Here is a 12549-nt window from a genome sequence, read left to right as displayed (position 1 = left end):
GCCCCTGCCAGCCAAGTTCTCCAGCCAGCACTTGGTTCTGAGCATCCGCTCTGTGCCGAGCACGTCCTCGTGTTAGGGTCGAGCCATGACCCTGTCCCGTGGCGTGTCCCAGGGTAGGGAGGTTGTCCCCAAACAGAACAACTAGTACAAGTGGCAGGGGTGGCACAGCTACGAAGGGTCAAAGCAGGATGTGGAGGTGAGGCGGCGGGCGGGCGGGCTCAGTCAGGAAAGGCTGACGGAGCAGCGTCAGGGGAGGCAGGGCTGCGCGCCGGGCAGGAGTCTGGAGGAAGGTTCCAGATGGACAGGCACGGTGTGTGGGAGCAGCCTGGGCGGGCGGGTCAGAGGCAAGTAGTGGGAGGCGATGGAGTCTGGATCCTTCCATCCGGCCAGCACCCCCAGCCTGCTGGAGGGAAGGGGACTTCCTGCAGTTCCTGGGCAGGCCTGGCAGTGGTGCCAGCGTGTGGGCCTCATGACGCCCCACGTCCTGCCTCCCCACCCGCAGGCTGCAGCCCAGGACAGAGAGCCTCCTGAGAGCCCTTGTTGCTGAGAAAGCCGACTGCCGAGACGCCTTGCTGGCTGCTTGGAGGAAGAACCCCAAATGTGAGTCTGACCAGGAAGGGTGCCCCGTGGCGAGGGCATCGCGGGGGGGACAGGGTGGGGCCACTGAGGGAGCCCAGGCTTAGCGGGAGGGTGTGCCCTGCAGCAGGTGGGCGGGCACAGAGCCGCTCTGACCGTCCTCCCTCCCACCCCTGCAGACCTGCTGGCCGAGTACTGTGAGTGGATCCCGCAGGCCGTGCACGCCAACGTCGAGAAAGCCTGGCCGCCTACTGCTGACTGCTGACCCGGTGCCGGCCTGCAGGGCCGAGGACTGGCCTGCGGACCCAGGGGGCTGGCAGTGGCCGGTGTCCGTCATGGTCACCCTGACCCCAGACTGCGCCCAGGAGGCAGGTGGAGCCCCTGGACACTCTTGGTCATCTTGGCTCGATTCTGGGCACAGCTTGCTGCTGCCCTGGGCAGTCCCACGCGGGGTGACTTTTGTAACTCTTTATTACAGGGTGGATCATGGTTTTATCTCCCATGCTGGTCCTGCTTTAAACTTGCTCTGTGGACGACATTAGTCCCTTGTAGAGCAGCAGGCGACCACGGGCCCTTCCTCCGCTCCCTGTTCCCTGCGGGTGTGGTGCACCCTGCCCACAGCCCGCGAGGTCCGCCAGGGCTCCCGCCGGCTCCTGTGGAGTGGGCGTCCCCTCCCCGGAGTCAGCTCCCTGCTGGCTACGTTGCTGTAATAAACCTTGACTGTGACAACAGGTGTATACCGCGTCTACTGAGTTCTTTGGGCCAACCTCTGAACGTGGGGGTGGTCCGGGGACATCCTGCTCGTGCGCGTGCACACACGTACGTGGAAACTAGTTTGGATGGATGCTCATGAACGTGTTAGTGGTAATCCTGTGGCACAGTGAGCCTGTAGAGGTTGATCATTTTTCTCACTTTTACTTAGATATTTTTCCTGAATCAGTTTGTGTTAATATCAACACATAAATTCGGGAATTTCCTGGTGGTCCACTGCTGGGGGCACGGGTTCGATCCCTGGTTGGGGAACTAAGTTCCTGCAAGCCGCGCAGCACAGCCAGAAAAGTAAAAAATAAACACAAATTCTGTAATATAAACACACGTAAGACAAAACAACAGAGATACGTGTTTAATATTCCAAAACTATTCACTTTCTCCACAGCCTAGCTACTAACCCTACTGTTCCCCCAAACTAGGCGGTCTCCCCTACCCCACTCCTCCCGCATTTAAGCCATCTGCAAGGTCTGTTAGTCCACGTCTGGGATGTGTCCAGAACCCCCTCGTGTTCCGCACTTCCCCTGCTGTGCCATCCCCACCTCCGCTTCCAGCAAGCCTCCAACAGCTCCCGCTGGGCCATGGCAGTGGCTTCCTGGCGGGTCTCATGTCCACTCTTCCCGTCTATGGTGGACTCCACATGGCAGCCAGAGGGAGCTGTTTTAAAACCTAAGTAAATCATGTCATTCCCCTGCAACAGGCCTTCCAGTGTCTTGAAAGATTCAACCCTCTCCTTCCCTCATTCATTAAACCTGCACAGGGCTTTTTTCTGTCCCCTCAATGCAGATTCCTCCCCCTACCCCCCTTCAGCCTCAGGGCCTTTGCACCTGCCATTTCCTCTTTCTGCAGACAGGCCCCCCTGACACTTTATCTGCGGCAACCTCCACGTCCTCGCCCTTTAGTCTCCATCTCATCACAATTACCGTATTCATAAAGCTCATTGCTACTTGCTTATTGCTATTTACCTAGACTGGAATACTGAGGACAGGAGGGCTGAGAAACCTTGCCCGGGGTATCCGGGGATACAAGGGTACTTGACACTACCTGAGCACACAGGCGCTCGATGTGTCCACATTTCTCGGCACTAGGTGCTCAGGAGTTACGGAATGAATGGACAGTTGCAAAACCCTCCTTAGAAATTCAGTGTTTCCTATCTGCTTGATGACGTGAATCACTACGAGTGTTTGTTTAAAAACGCGGCCCACTGCTGACCTGAATCCGAATCTCCAGGGGAGAGGACACGGGCATCTGTGATTGAGACCAAGGGCGTTTGACTAGCGCCGCCCTCTCCAACGGAGCTCCCTTCTTAAGACAGCTGATGCGGGGGCTTTGGGTCCCCTTCCCTGCTTTGCCTTCTGGTCGTGTGGCTGTGATCCAGAGGGGGAAAAGTTAATTTTAGGCGGAAAACGTGGAGATGCCGGGGATTGAACCCGGGGCCTCATACATGCAAAGCATGCGCTCTACCACTGAGCTACATCCCCAGACCCGGGGAGCTGTGTGCTGGAAGTGAGGATATAGGAAGTAGTGACTTCGCTCCTCCACGTCTCTTTCGTTCTGGAGGCTCAGCGCCTTCAGAGACGCAAGTAAGTCTTTCCCGTCCCAGGAAGCCCACCAACCAGGGGCGCGCGGCACTGCGCCCGTGGAGACCGGTGTCCGGAGTAGATGGGTGTAGCAGCCGAAGAATGGTGTTTCTTTATGGGTTTGGCGGGAGAACACCTATCGTAGCTCATCCTCGTTAGTATAGTGGTGAGTATCCCCGCCTGTCACGCGGGAGACCGGGGTTCGATTCCCCGACGGGGAGGCTGTGTGATTATTTTAACTCACTCCAACACACACACAAGACATTTGGGGCATGTTCTCCAAAATGTATATGACTATGATAGACAGATATGCGTGGAAGCGTGTAAATTTGGTTTTCGGAATATGTCCATTTCCTCAAGATAGGGGAGAATACTGTATAGTCAGCCATGAGCACTATAGGCTCCCTTCTATGTAAGAGTAAATATACATAGTGAGTATATTCGTATTTATGATAGGATTACAGCAACAACGAGAGCGAACTAGCTCCCATCATGCACCAGGCAGTATTCGTAAGTGCTTTACAGGTGTGCACCCATTTAATCCTCACGATAAGCCTAGGAGGGGCTATTTTATCACATCAGACAGATGAAATGCAGGCACAGAGCGTGGATCCGGTAACTTGTCCGAGGTCACATGAATCAGTCTGGTCTAGACCCTGGTTACTTCCGGGGAGAAGGACTGGGATAAGGTGGGAGTGACTCTGCCTTTCCGTTCGGTAGTTTTCTGGACTGTTTGAATTTTATTTTATTTTTTTCCACTCTCCTTCCCTTCCTTCCTTCATTTCTTCCTTACTCGATTTTTATCAAATTGGTACACTTAGCTTTTCAAGAACTACTACGCTTTCGTGAAAAGCAGCAGTAGGGTCCCCTGCTGTATCCCCTTGCTCCTGAAGGAATTTAGGACATCCCGTTTTGGTGTACTGTTTATTTTGAGCTGTCAGCACCTCACTGGTCTCCTTGCTGCCACTTGAGCCCCTCCTGTCCATTCTCCATACAGCAGTCAAGGGAGACTTTAAGAGGTAAATCATATCACTCACTCCCCAGCAGCTTTCCAACACAAGAGAAAGTACAAACCCTTCACCGTGGCTTTCAAGGCCGGCACGATCTGGTCTCTGCCCACCTCTTTGTCCTCGCCTCCTATCTGCTGTCCCCTCACCCTCTTCACCTCTTCCACGCTGACTTTCCATTCATATAACTAGCCGGGCTCTGTTTCAGCCTCAGGGCCTTTGCATCAGCTGTTGCCTCTATTCCAGAGGCTCTTCCCCCAGCGGGCCCTTCATTCTCCAAGTCTTCTCAGCACTCTCTCCTTCTCTTACTGCCCCCATCCCAGGTGTTCCATCCCATCACTACCATTTATTTTGCTTCTTAGCATTCCTATTATGACGAACTATTTTGTTACTGTATTTGTGACTGGGTTACAGGGTCATTAGGTACTTAGCAAACACTTATTAAATGACTTCACATCATGAAGGACGTCCACGCTTGTTCATCCTGTCCCAGACAACACTCCCCAGCCACCCATCTCCCAAAGGGCAGGGAAGCAGAGAAAGCCAAACCTGGACGCCGACCTGTTGATTTCCTCATGCCTTGAAGCTGAGCAGTTGCCACAGGTGGGGTGGCCATGCTTGGAGACCGGATCTCAGTCACTGCCCCAAGGAAAGCCCATACGGCCTCCCACATGCCTTGGCGTGGTCAGCATCCCTGCCATGCCTTGGGCTGCTTGGTGAGCTGCACCCAAGGGGAGACCTTGTTCAGTTGCGCAGAGAAGGGAGCCTGAGAAAGCGCAGCTCTGAGCCAGGTGAAATTCGTTCTTTCCTTAATTCAGCAAATATTTTTAAGCACCTATTAGGTGCCAGGCACTGTTGTCGGCCTTAAGCGATACAGCAGTGACAGAGGTTGATGAGTTCCCTGCCCGTCGTGGGTCTGTCATTCTAGCCCGGGGGGACAGATAATGGACAAGGAAAACAATACCTAAGCTAACAGTAAACAATAAAGGGCTGGGGTCGCATAGGGAGGAGCGATCAGGGAAGGCTTCTCGGAGGCGGTGGCTTTGAAGGACGAGAAGGGGCGGGTGCGGGGCGATCCTGGCAGGCATGCGTTCCTGCCGACCCTGGTTCCTCAGCAGCGGATCCCCAGATCGAGGACCCAGGGCCATTAGACGACGAGGAGGCCAGAAGCGGAGGTTAGCGACGGCAGTAGCCGAAATAGCTCAGTTGGGAGAGCGTTAGACTGAAGATCTAAAGGTCCCTGGTTCGATCCCGGGTTTCGGCAGCTTAGTTTTTCTTCCCATGTGTCGGGGGAAAAGAAAAAAGACGAAGTGATTCTTTCAAATGAATAAAGGGGTTTCATTTTCTTTGTTTTTGTTTAAAACATCTCCGAGCAGTATCGAAGGGAAGCCAGAGGGTATGGGAACCTCTTTACAACTCCCCAACTGGAAAAATCCGACAAGACCAAGAGTTCCTTAACTCCGTTTCTTTCACTTCATAGGCACTTAACCTCTGTTAGATGTCTGTTAGTTAATTTTTGCTGTTTATTAATTTTTGCTCTCTGAACCCTCACGGCTAAATCATGGACCAGGGAGGAAAAGTACTCTTTAAGATGGAATTAAATAAAGTGGGATTTTTCCTTCTTTTGTTTTGTAGGAAAAGATGAAATATTTAACCTTTTGGAACATGTAACTGTTTAGGGAACGCTGAATGTACCTTTAAGGGGAGAACCGAAAGGCTTTTGGTAGGGCTCGTCCTCGTTAGTATAGTGGTGAGTATCCCCGCCTGTCACGCGGGAGACCGGGGTTCGATTCCCCGACGGGGAGATGCGACCTCTTTTCGAACTGCAGTACATTTTCTCATTTCTCTTCCAAACAAATAACTTTCATAGAAATTCCTTATTCTTTGAAAGAATCAACCCGGCAGGCAAGCGAGATTTGCACCGGCGGTTGTCTGTCATCCGCTTGGTCGTAGTCACGGACGAGCATCCTCCCGTCACGTGGTCACAAGAAAGAAAAAAGACAAAGTTCTCACGTTGAAGTGGAATTTTCCACTTTCTGCATGCCACAGCGCCGCTGTCAAGTGTTTGGTTTATATAATGATCTCCCAGAATAAAACTGTCAACTCCTAAGGCCAGGAAATGCTCATTCGGCTGCAAATTTTTTTTTTTTTTGCAGCAAATATTTCGTCTTCTTATGTCTTGCGCCGGCCCAGAGGTTGGCCCTCAGAAAATGTATATGGATTTGAGACAGGAGGTACGGTGAGTCTAAACTGGACGGTTTTTTTGGTCTTACTTCAGTTGCAGACTCAGCGTCCTGCAACATGCCTATATCACCCTTCCCAGGCTCCTAGTCTTCATTCATTTATTTGTCTGTTCATTTATTTTTTTTCACATTAATTCCATACATATTTACTGAGTACTTATTATGCTCCAGGCACTGTTCAAGGCTCAGGGGATAGAGCAGGAAACAAAACAGGCAAGGCTCTGCCCTACTGAGCTTAGGACCAAGGCATGGACACAGACAATTGGCAAATTGTATAAAAACAGATTCTGAGACTGATAAATGCTACGGAGAAAAACAAAACAAATAGAAGTGATGCGATAGCGAATGCATGGGATTCACAGGTCCCTTCTTTTTTTTTTTTTTTTTTTTTTTTACTTTTTTTTAAATTAAAAAAAAATCTTGGCCACACCGTGCAGCATGCAGGATCTTATTTCCCCGACCAGGGATCAAACCCTTAGCCCCTGCAGTAGAAGGGCAGAGTCTTAACCACTGGACCGCCAGGGATGGCCCCATAGGTCCCTTTAGAGAGGTGGCCAGGAAGGCCTTCCTGAGGACCCCGCCAATGAAAAGAAGCCAACCATGAGGAGATCTGGGGAACAGCTTTCCAGACAGCGGGAATGGCAAGTGCAAAGGCCCTGAGGTGCATAGCAGCCTGGTCGCCTGAGGAACAGCTAGGAGGCAGGTGTGGCTAGAGTGCCCATAGAGAGGAGCAGGGGCGTAAGGGAGGGACGTTACGGGCGGTCAACAGAGGCCAGATCACCGAGGGCCTTAAAGGCCAGAGTTAGGAGCATGGATTTGATTCCAAGTTTTACACAGAAAGCAAACATAATCGGGTTTGTTTGGAGCAATCAGGGGCACCTGCTGAACTGACTACAAGCCCTCAGCTCGCTCCCGAACCACGTCCAAAATACCACCACTTATGTTGCCGTCCTTCTTCCGTTCTGTGGCTAAGGTCGCTTGCTCTCATGGCTGCCCTCTCGAGCTAGAACAATAAGGAGAGAGGATGGCTTTCAACGGAGCCCCATTCCGCAGCTCACCCCATCGCCCTCTTGCTCCTTTCCTGTTTCACCCAAACAGTATCAGCAAAGCGTCAGTTCACACACGGGGTGAATATGAGAAGTAGTAGGTCTTCGCTGGAGTTCATATAATAACAGCATTTTTAATAATGGGAACTGGCATTTCAGAGCACGGGCCTCGTACCAGGCACTGCTCTACACCTTCTCTGTGTAACTCATTCAGTGGTCACGACCACCCTGTGAGGCAGTTACTATTCAAATCCCCATTTCACAGATGAGGCCCAGAGAGGGGAGGCAATGAAATCACAGCTGCTGGGTCCAGTGTCCCGGGCACCAGCTCATCTGGGGCTTGACCATGAGGGGCTTCAGGTACTGGCAGGCTGTAAGGGAGATGATCAGTTAAGGACTGAGGTGGCAGTGTATTTTGGGGTGCGTTCTCCACATCATAGTAAAGCGACTATTTCTTGCCGGGAAATCTCAAGTGCTGGTGGAAAGAGGCGTAGCCTCAGTTTTCGGTGTCTCCTTGTCTCTCACCGAACCAGTGAGTGGCACCTTGATGACTTGAGGGACACTCCATAGCGTTGTGACTTCTCTCCCCTTGGGGAGCACTCTGGAAAAGAGGTGCTAATTGACAGCTAAGGAATGGTTCTTTTCAGTGAGCTACCTCACGGAGATTCCTTCCTTCCTCAGCGTTTTAGTGGGGGTGGATCTGTTTTTTTTTTAGTTTGCTGGTTTTTTTTGAATATATCCTTTTTTAATTGAAGTGTTGCGTTAGTTTCAAGTGTATATACGTATATATTCTTTTTCAGATTCTTTTCCACTGAGGGTTCATGTTGACATTCAGAGCTCTTTTTTTTTTTTTTTTTGTCTGAGTTGGGTCTTCATTGCGGTGCGCAGGCTTCTCATTGCGGTGGCTTCTCTTGTGGCGGAGCACGGGCTTCAGGTGCGCAGGCTTCAGTAATTGCGGCTCGCGGGCTCAGTAGTTGTGACTCGCGGGCTCTAGAGTGCAGGCTCAGTAGTTGTGGCTCATGGGGCTCAGTAGTTGTGGCTCGTGGGCTCAGTAGTTGTGGGTCACCGGCTCAGTAGTTGTGGCTCACGGGCTTTAGAGCGTAGGCTCAGTAGTTGTGGCATGTGGGCTTAGTTGCTCTGCAGCATGTGGGAATCTTCCCAGACCAGGGCTCGAACCCATGTTCCCTGAATCGGCAGCTGGATTCTCAACCACTGCGCCACCAGGGAAGTCCCAATAGTCAGAGTTCTTGTTGGAGAAAAATAAAAAGAAAAATAAACGGTCTGCAAACCTCACAGTCACCAAAAGTTGGCATGGTTTTAAAGACCAGGAAACCGGAGATTTCTGGGTGGAGGTGCAATGCGGGCAATGTCCTTATTTATTGGAAAGAAACCCTTTTATTTTCTGTTCCTTCTCTTCTGTCTGTGAGGAGCAACATTCAAGAATAGGTCTGTCTCCCTTTGCTCCTTGGCTCCGGTATCAGCTGGAATTTCAGCTGCAGAGCTGTGAACGACGGGTCTAGTTGGGAAACATAAAACGATTGATTTTGGTTTGCTTTAAACTTTAACACCCATTTAGGTATACAACATTTTAATTTAGGAAAAAAAAAAAATCTAAAGAATAGACTACAGCAGAGAATTTCAGAAAGTGAAGGGAAAGGGGAGGGGGATGTAGCTCAGTGGTAGAGCGCATGCTTTGCATGTATGAGGCCCCGGGTTCGATCCCCGGCATCTCCACTGTACCGTCCCTGATTTTTTATTTATTTATTTATTTTCCCTCAAATTTCTGCCCCTGTTCATCATACAGACACCATGGACGTGATTATAACGGGTATTACTCCTCCGGTCACTACTTGGAAGTGGGATTTTCACAATAGGTGGGATCTGCCCTTCTTGAAGTCCCTAACACTCCAAATGTAATTTTATTAGAAGAGGCAAAGGGAAGCAGTTACAAGAAACATGTAAAGGCAAAACCTGACATGATGACTGAAACCACGGAAAAAGTGAGAATGATCATTTAGGGAAGGTACCCTACGCTTCCTGGCATTGTGACTGCAGTTAAAGGCCTGGAGGCCTGGCGACTCATTCCCAGCCATCAGACGGCAAGCGTGGGCGTCATTCAAAGGTCTGAGCCCTTGCCCTTCAGTTGTGCTCTCAATAACTCCTTCTGAAAATGGAGCCATTTTCGGAGGGAGCCACCCAAAAGGAAACCAGCAGACACGGCAGGCGGGACCGTGCCTCCCGCTTCCTCAGCGACAGGCCACGTATGAACGCATGAATGGCTGTGGCGCACATACTGTTTAAACCTATGTTTATACACTGTACTTTATCATTAAAAATAAAAGCTATTTTATTAAAAGAAGGGGTCCTGTTGCACTCTGGGTTCGGTGGTTCTTCGTCTGCGGAAATAATGAGTTTCTCATCCATCAAATCCTGTCTCTCATTTGATTTGACCTCATGTTTTAAATCATAAAAACATCTCATCTTAGAGCTGGAGGGATCTGACTCTGCACAGCCTTAGTTTTTTGAGATGAAACAAATTCATGAAATGACTCCCAGTTAGGGAGTGGAGTACTGGTGACCGGTTCTCTTTGTAATGAACTTCCATGAAGGTTATTTCTCCCTAAATGTCAACAAGGTTTTAAGAGGACAAAACGTTGAGGTTATCTCTAAAGTTATCAGGCCTCACGTGAAATGAATCATATGATTCTGTTTTACTTTGTATCTTACGCTTAAATATTTCTAATAGCACAATGACAAGGAAAACACCATAAGGATAAAAGAACAAGGTGTGCTGAGAAATGGAGCTTTCTAGAAAAGATGTCATAAATCTTTGAAAAAAATGGTTTTCAATGATTAGATTTGATTTTACAATTAAAAAAATCAAAATCCATTATATGAGGTACCAAAGGTAGTCACATTCTTGCGACTTCCCGGCGGTCTAGTGGTTAAGCCTCCGCGTTCCCACTGCAGGGGGACACAGGTTAGATCCTGGTCTAATATCTAAAATTTAAAAACTAGCCAAATTCATAGAAACAGAAAGAATGATGGTTGCCAAGGGCTGGGGGTGAAGGGTTAGTGTTTAATGGGTACAGAGTTTCAGTCTTGCAAGATGAAAAGTGGAGATGGATGGCGGTGATGGCTGCACAACAGGGCAAAAGGTGAAAGGTAGCAGAACATGCCCCTGACGTTATTTTGAGCTACCAGCACTTGAAAAACAGCAAATGCAAAGCAAGGCTTTCACCGAACTCCCCTTCTCCGCCCAAAGACAGATCCTTCCAAAGGAACTCCATGGTCCTAGATCCCCTCCCCAGGAGTTTCACCAACCAGGGAAGATTGGCTCTTGACACAGGAGAGACTAAAAGTTGATACCAAACTGCGTCACAAGCTATCATATCTCTATCCATTCTTCTATTCTTCCAGTAAAAATCATTTACTCTCCCTTAAGAGGACTTTCCCTGTTAAGATGGTATTTAAGCCTAAATTCTAAAGTCACATCTTTGAGTGACACATTTTCCCTCCGGGGTATCTCCGATATATTCAAGACGTGTGCATGTTAATAAATTATTGTGCTTTGTTTTGTTTTGTTCCTCTTGTTAATCTGTCTTTCATTACAGGCATCTCAGCTAAGGACTCAGAAGGGTAAAAGGAAAATTATTTTTCCTCCCCTACAATATACTTAACACTACTGAACTGTACGCTAAAAAATGGTTGAGATGATATATTCTGTGTATTTTGCCACAATTTAAAGACAACAAATTAAAACACAAAACAAAGGCCCAATAAGTTAACTAACTTCTTAACGTTCCTATACTAGGCAAAATTGGAACTTTCTGACTGGTGGGGGATGAAATGGGTTATTTTGAAGCGGGAGCAGTTTGTTTTCTGCCACACAATGCAAATACACAAATGTAAGCAGGAAAAGGAACAGAGCCTCTAGGGCTTCTTCTTCTTCTTTTTTTCCCCCCCTAAGGCGCAGATTCCCTTGACTTCCTTTTATGGTTATATAACTGATGACAACATAAGGCAAACCTTTCCCATCCAGCTCTCCGATTTCACCCTTTCCCTTAGGAGGAAAATGTTTGCTGGTCGTTGTGCGAACATTCTCATGTTGCTAAGTCCCATACAAGGTTGTGTGACCTTCAGGGGAGCTGAATCCTTTGGGGGAAGGAGGAAAGGCAGGCGGACAAACAGGCACCAGTCCGACCCCCTGCAGCCCAACACCCAGGCCCTTTGTGAGCTCAGCTCATCACGTGCTCACGCCTGCCCACCAATCCCGCCTTGTTGCTGGGTCTCTGTCACTCTTCCATTGGTGCCAGCTCTGACGCAATCCCTTCTGGGGCGCCTGCAAAGGATGGGTCAGTGGATGAAGGAGCTGAAAATGGATCCAGTGACTCAAGCTGCTTCTAGCACGTTCTAGCACATTGCATTCTAGGTCAGGGGATTTTAGGAGCGTGACTTGATACCCGATTCCTGAATCCAAGTGGGACATTCAGACTTTGGGAGCCCTTCTCAGCAAATAGAAAAGCGGTTGTAACAACAGCAACAAAACTCCTCTGTACAGCAGGGTTTATCAACCCAATGGATTACTGACATTGGGGACCGGGTAATTCTGTATTATGGGGGACCGTCCATTGAAGGATGTTTAGCAGCATCCCTGGCCTTTATCACTGGGTGCTAGTGGCATTCCTCACCCCCAATACCACAGTATGACAACCACAAATGTCTCCTGGGAATTCCCTGGCAGTCCAGTGGTTAGGACTCAGTGCTTTCACTGCTGTGGCCTGGGTTCAATCTCTGGTCAAGGAACTAAGATCCCGAGAGCGGAGAGGGGGCCAAAAAAAAAAGTCTCCAGACATGGCCAGATGTCCACCGATGGGCCAAATCACTCGTGGTTGAGAACCACTGCTCAAGGTAAACAGCAGCCACCTGTCTTTGGGGTGGTCATTTTTCCCTCCCCTCCCCCTCACCTCAGTGCCCTTGGACAAATGTTTATTTCTATGTGCTTCAACCGAACCCACAGTTAGACTTAAGTTAGGGACCACAGGGGTGGTGCAGAGAATTTTTCTGCTAGAGACAACACGGTGTTCTCAGCTCGTAATAATGTTGTTTTCTCTTTGGAGATAACCCCGGGCCCATTCCCCCACCCTCTGAGCCTCTCTTCTCTCTCCTCTCCCCCCTCTTTCTCCTTCTTTCCCTCCCTTGCCTCTGAAATCAGGCCTGTTTTTCTCTGTACCTTTTGGACCATGAAAAAAACTATGTCACAAAACTCGTGACTCAGCCTTTAAACAACAGGAATCACAAGGCTTGCAGGAAAGGAACAGCCCAAAGC

The 12549-nt window shown here is 49.4% G+C and overlaps 1 protein-coding gene and 5 non-coding genes across 6 annotated transcripts in view; 5 read left to right on the top strand and 1 right to left on the bottom strand.

Moving 5' to 3' along the window:
• Positions 1–1305, top strand: part of DHX37 (DEAH-box helicase 37) — a 30519-nt gene extending 29214 nt beyond the window's left edge. The window contains exons 26-27 of the mRNA XM_029227909.1: positions 503–600; positions 756–1305. Coding sequence (XP_029083742.1) covers positions 503–600; positions 756–841 — 184 coding nt within the window. The 3' untranslated portion in view covers positions 842–1305. The remainder of the gene's footprint in view (positions 1–502; positions 601–755) is intronic.
• Positions 1306–2753: 1448 nt separating this feature from the next.
• On the bottom strand, positions 2754–2825 carry TRNAA-UGC. The gene has a single exon. It is a non-coding gene; the product is annotated as a tRNA-Ala (tRNA).
• A 248-nt stretch (positions 2826–3073) lies between these two features.
• On the top strand, positions 3074–3145 carry TRNAD-GUC. Its single transcript has one exon. It is a non-coding gene; the product is annotated as a tRNA-Asp (tRNA).
• A 1977-nt stretch (positions 3146–5122) lies between these two features.
• TRNAF-GAA lies at positions 5123–5195 on the top strand. The gene has a single exon. It is a non-coding gene; the product is annotated as a tRNA-Phe (tRNA).
• A 469-nt stretch (positions 5196–5664) lies between these two features.
• On the top strand, positions 5665–5736 carry TRNAD-GUC. Its single transcript has one exon. It is a non-coding gene; the product is annotated as a tRNA-Asp (tRNA).
• Positions 5737–8882: 3146 nt separating this feature from the next.
• Positions 8883–8954, top strand: TRNAA-UGC. Its single transcript has one exon. It is a non-coding gene; the product is annotated as a tRNA-Ala (tRNA).
• Positions 8955–12549: the final 3595 nt, after the last annotated feature.

Source organism: Monodon monoceros, unplaced genomic scaffold (genome assembly GCF_005190385.1).
Source record: "Monodon monoceros isolate NGI ecotype Baffin Bay Population unplaced genomic scaffold, NGI_Narwhal_1 Super_Scaffold_1, whole genome shotgun sequence".
Lineage (NCBI taxonomy): Eukaryota > Metazoa > Chordata > Mammalia > Artiodactyla > Monodontidae > Monodon > Monodon monoceros.
The sequence above is the reverse complement of the archived record's forward strand: the minus strand, read 5'-3'. Positions and strand labels throughout refer to the sequence as shown.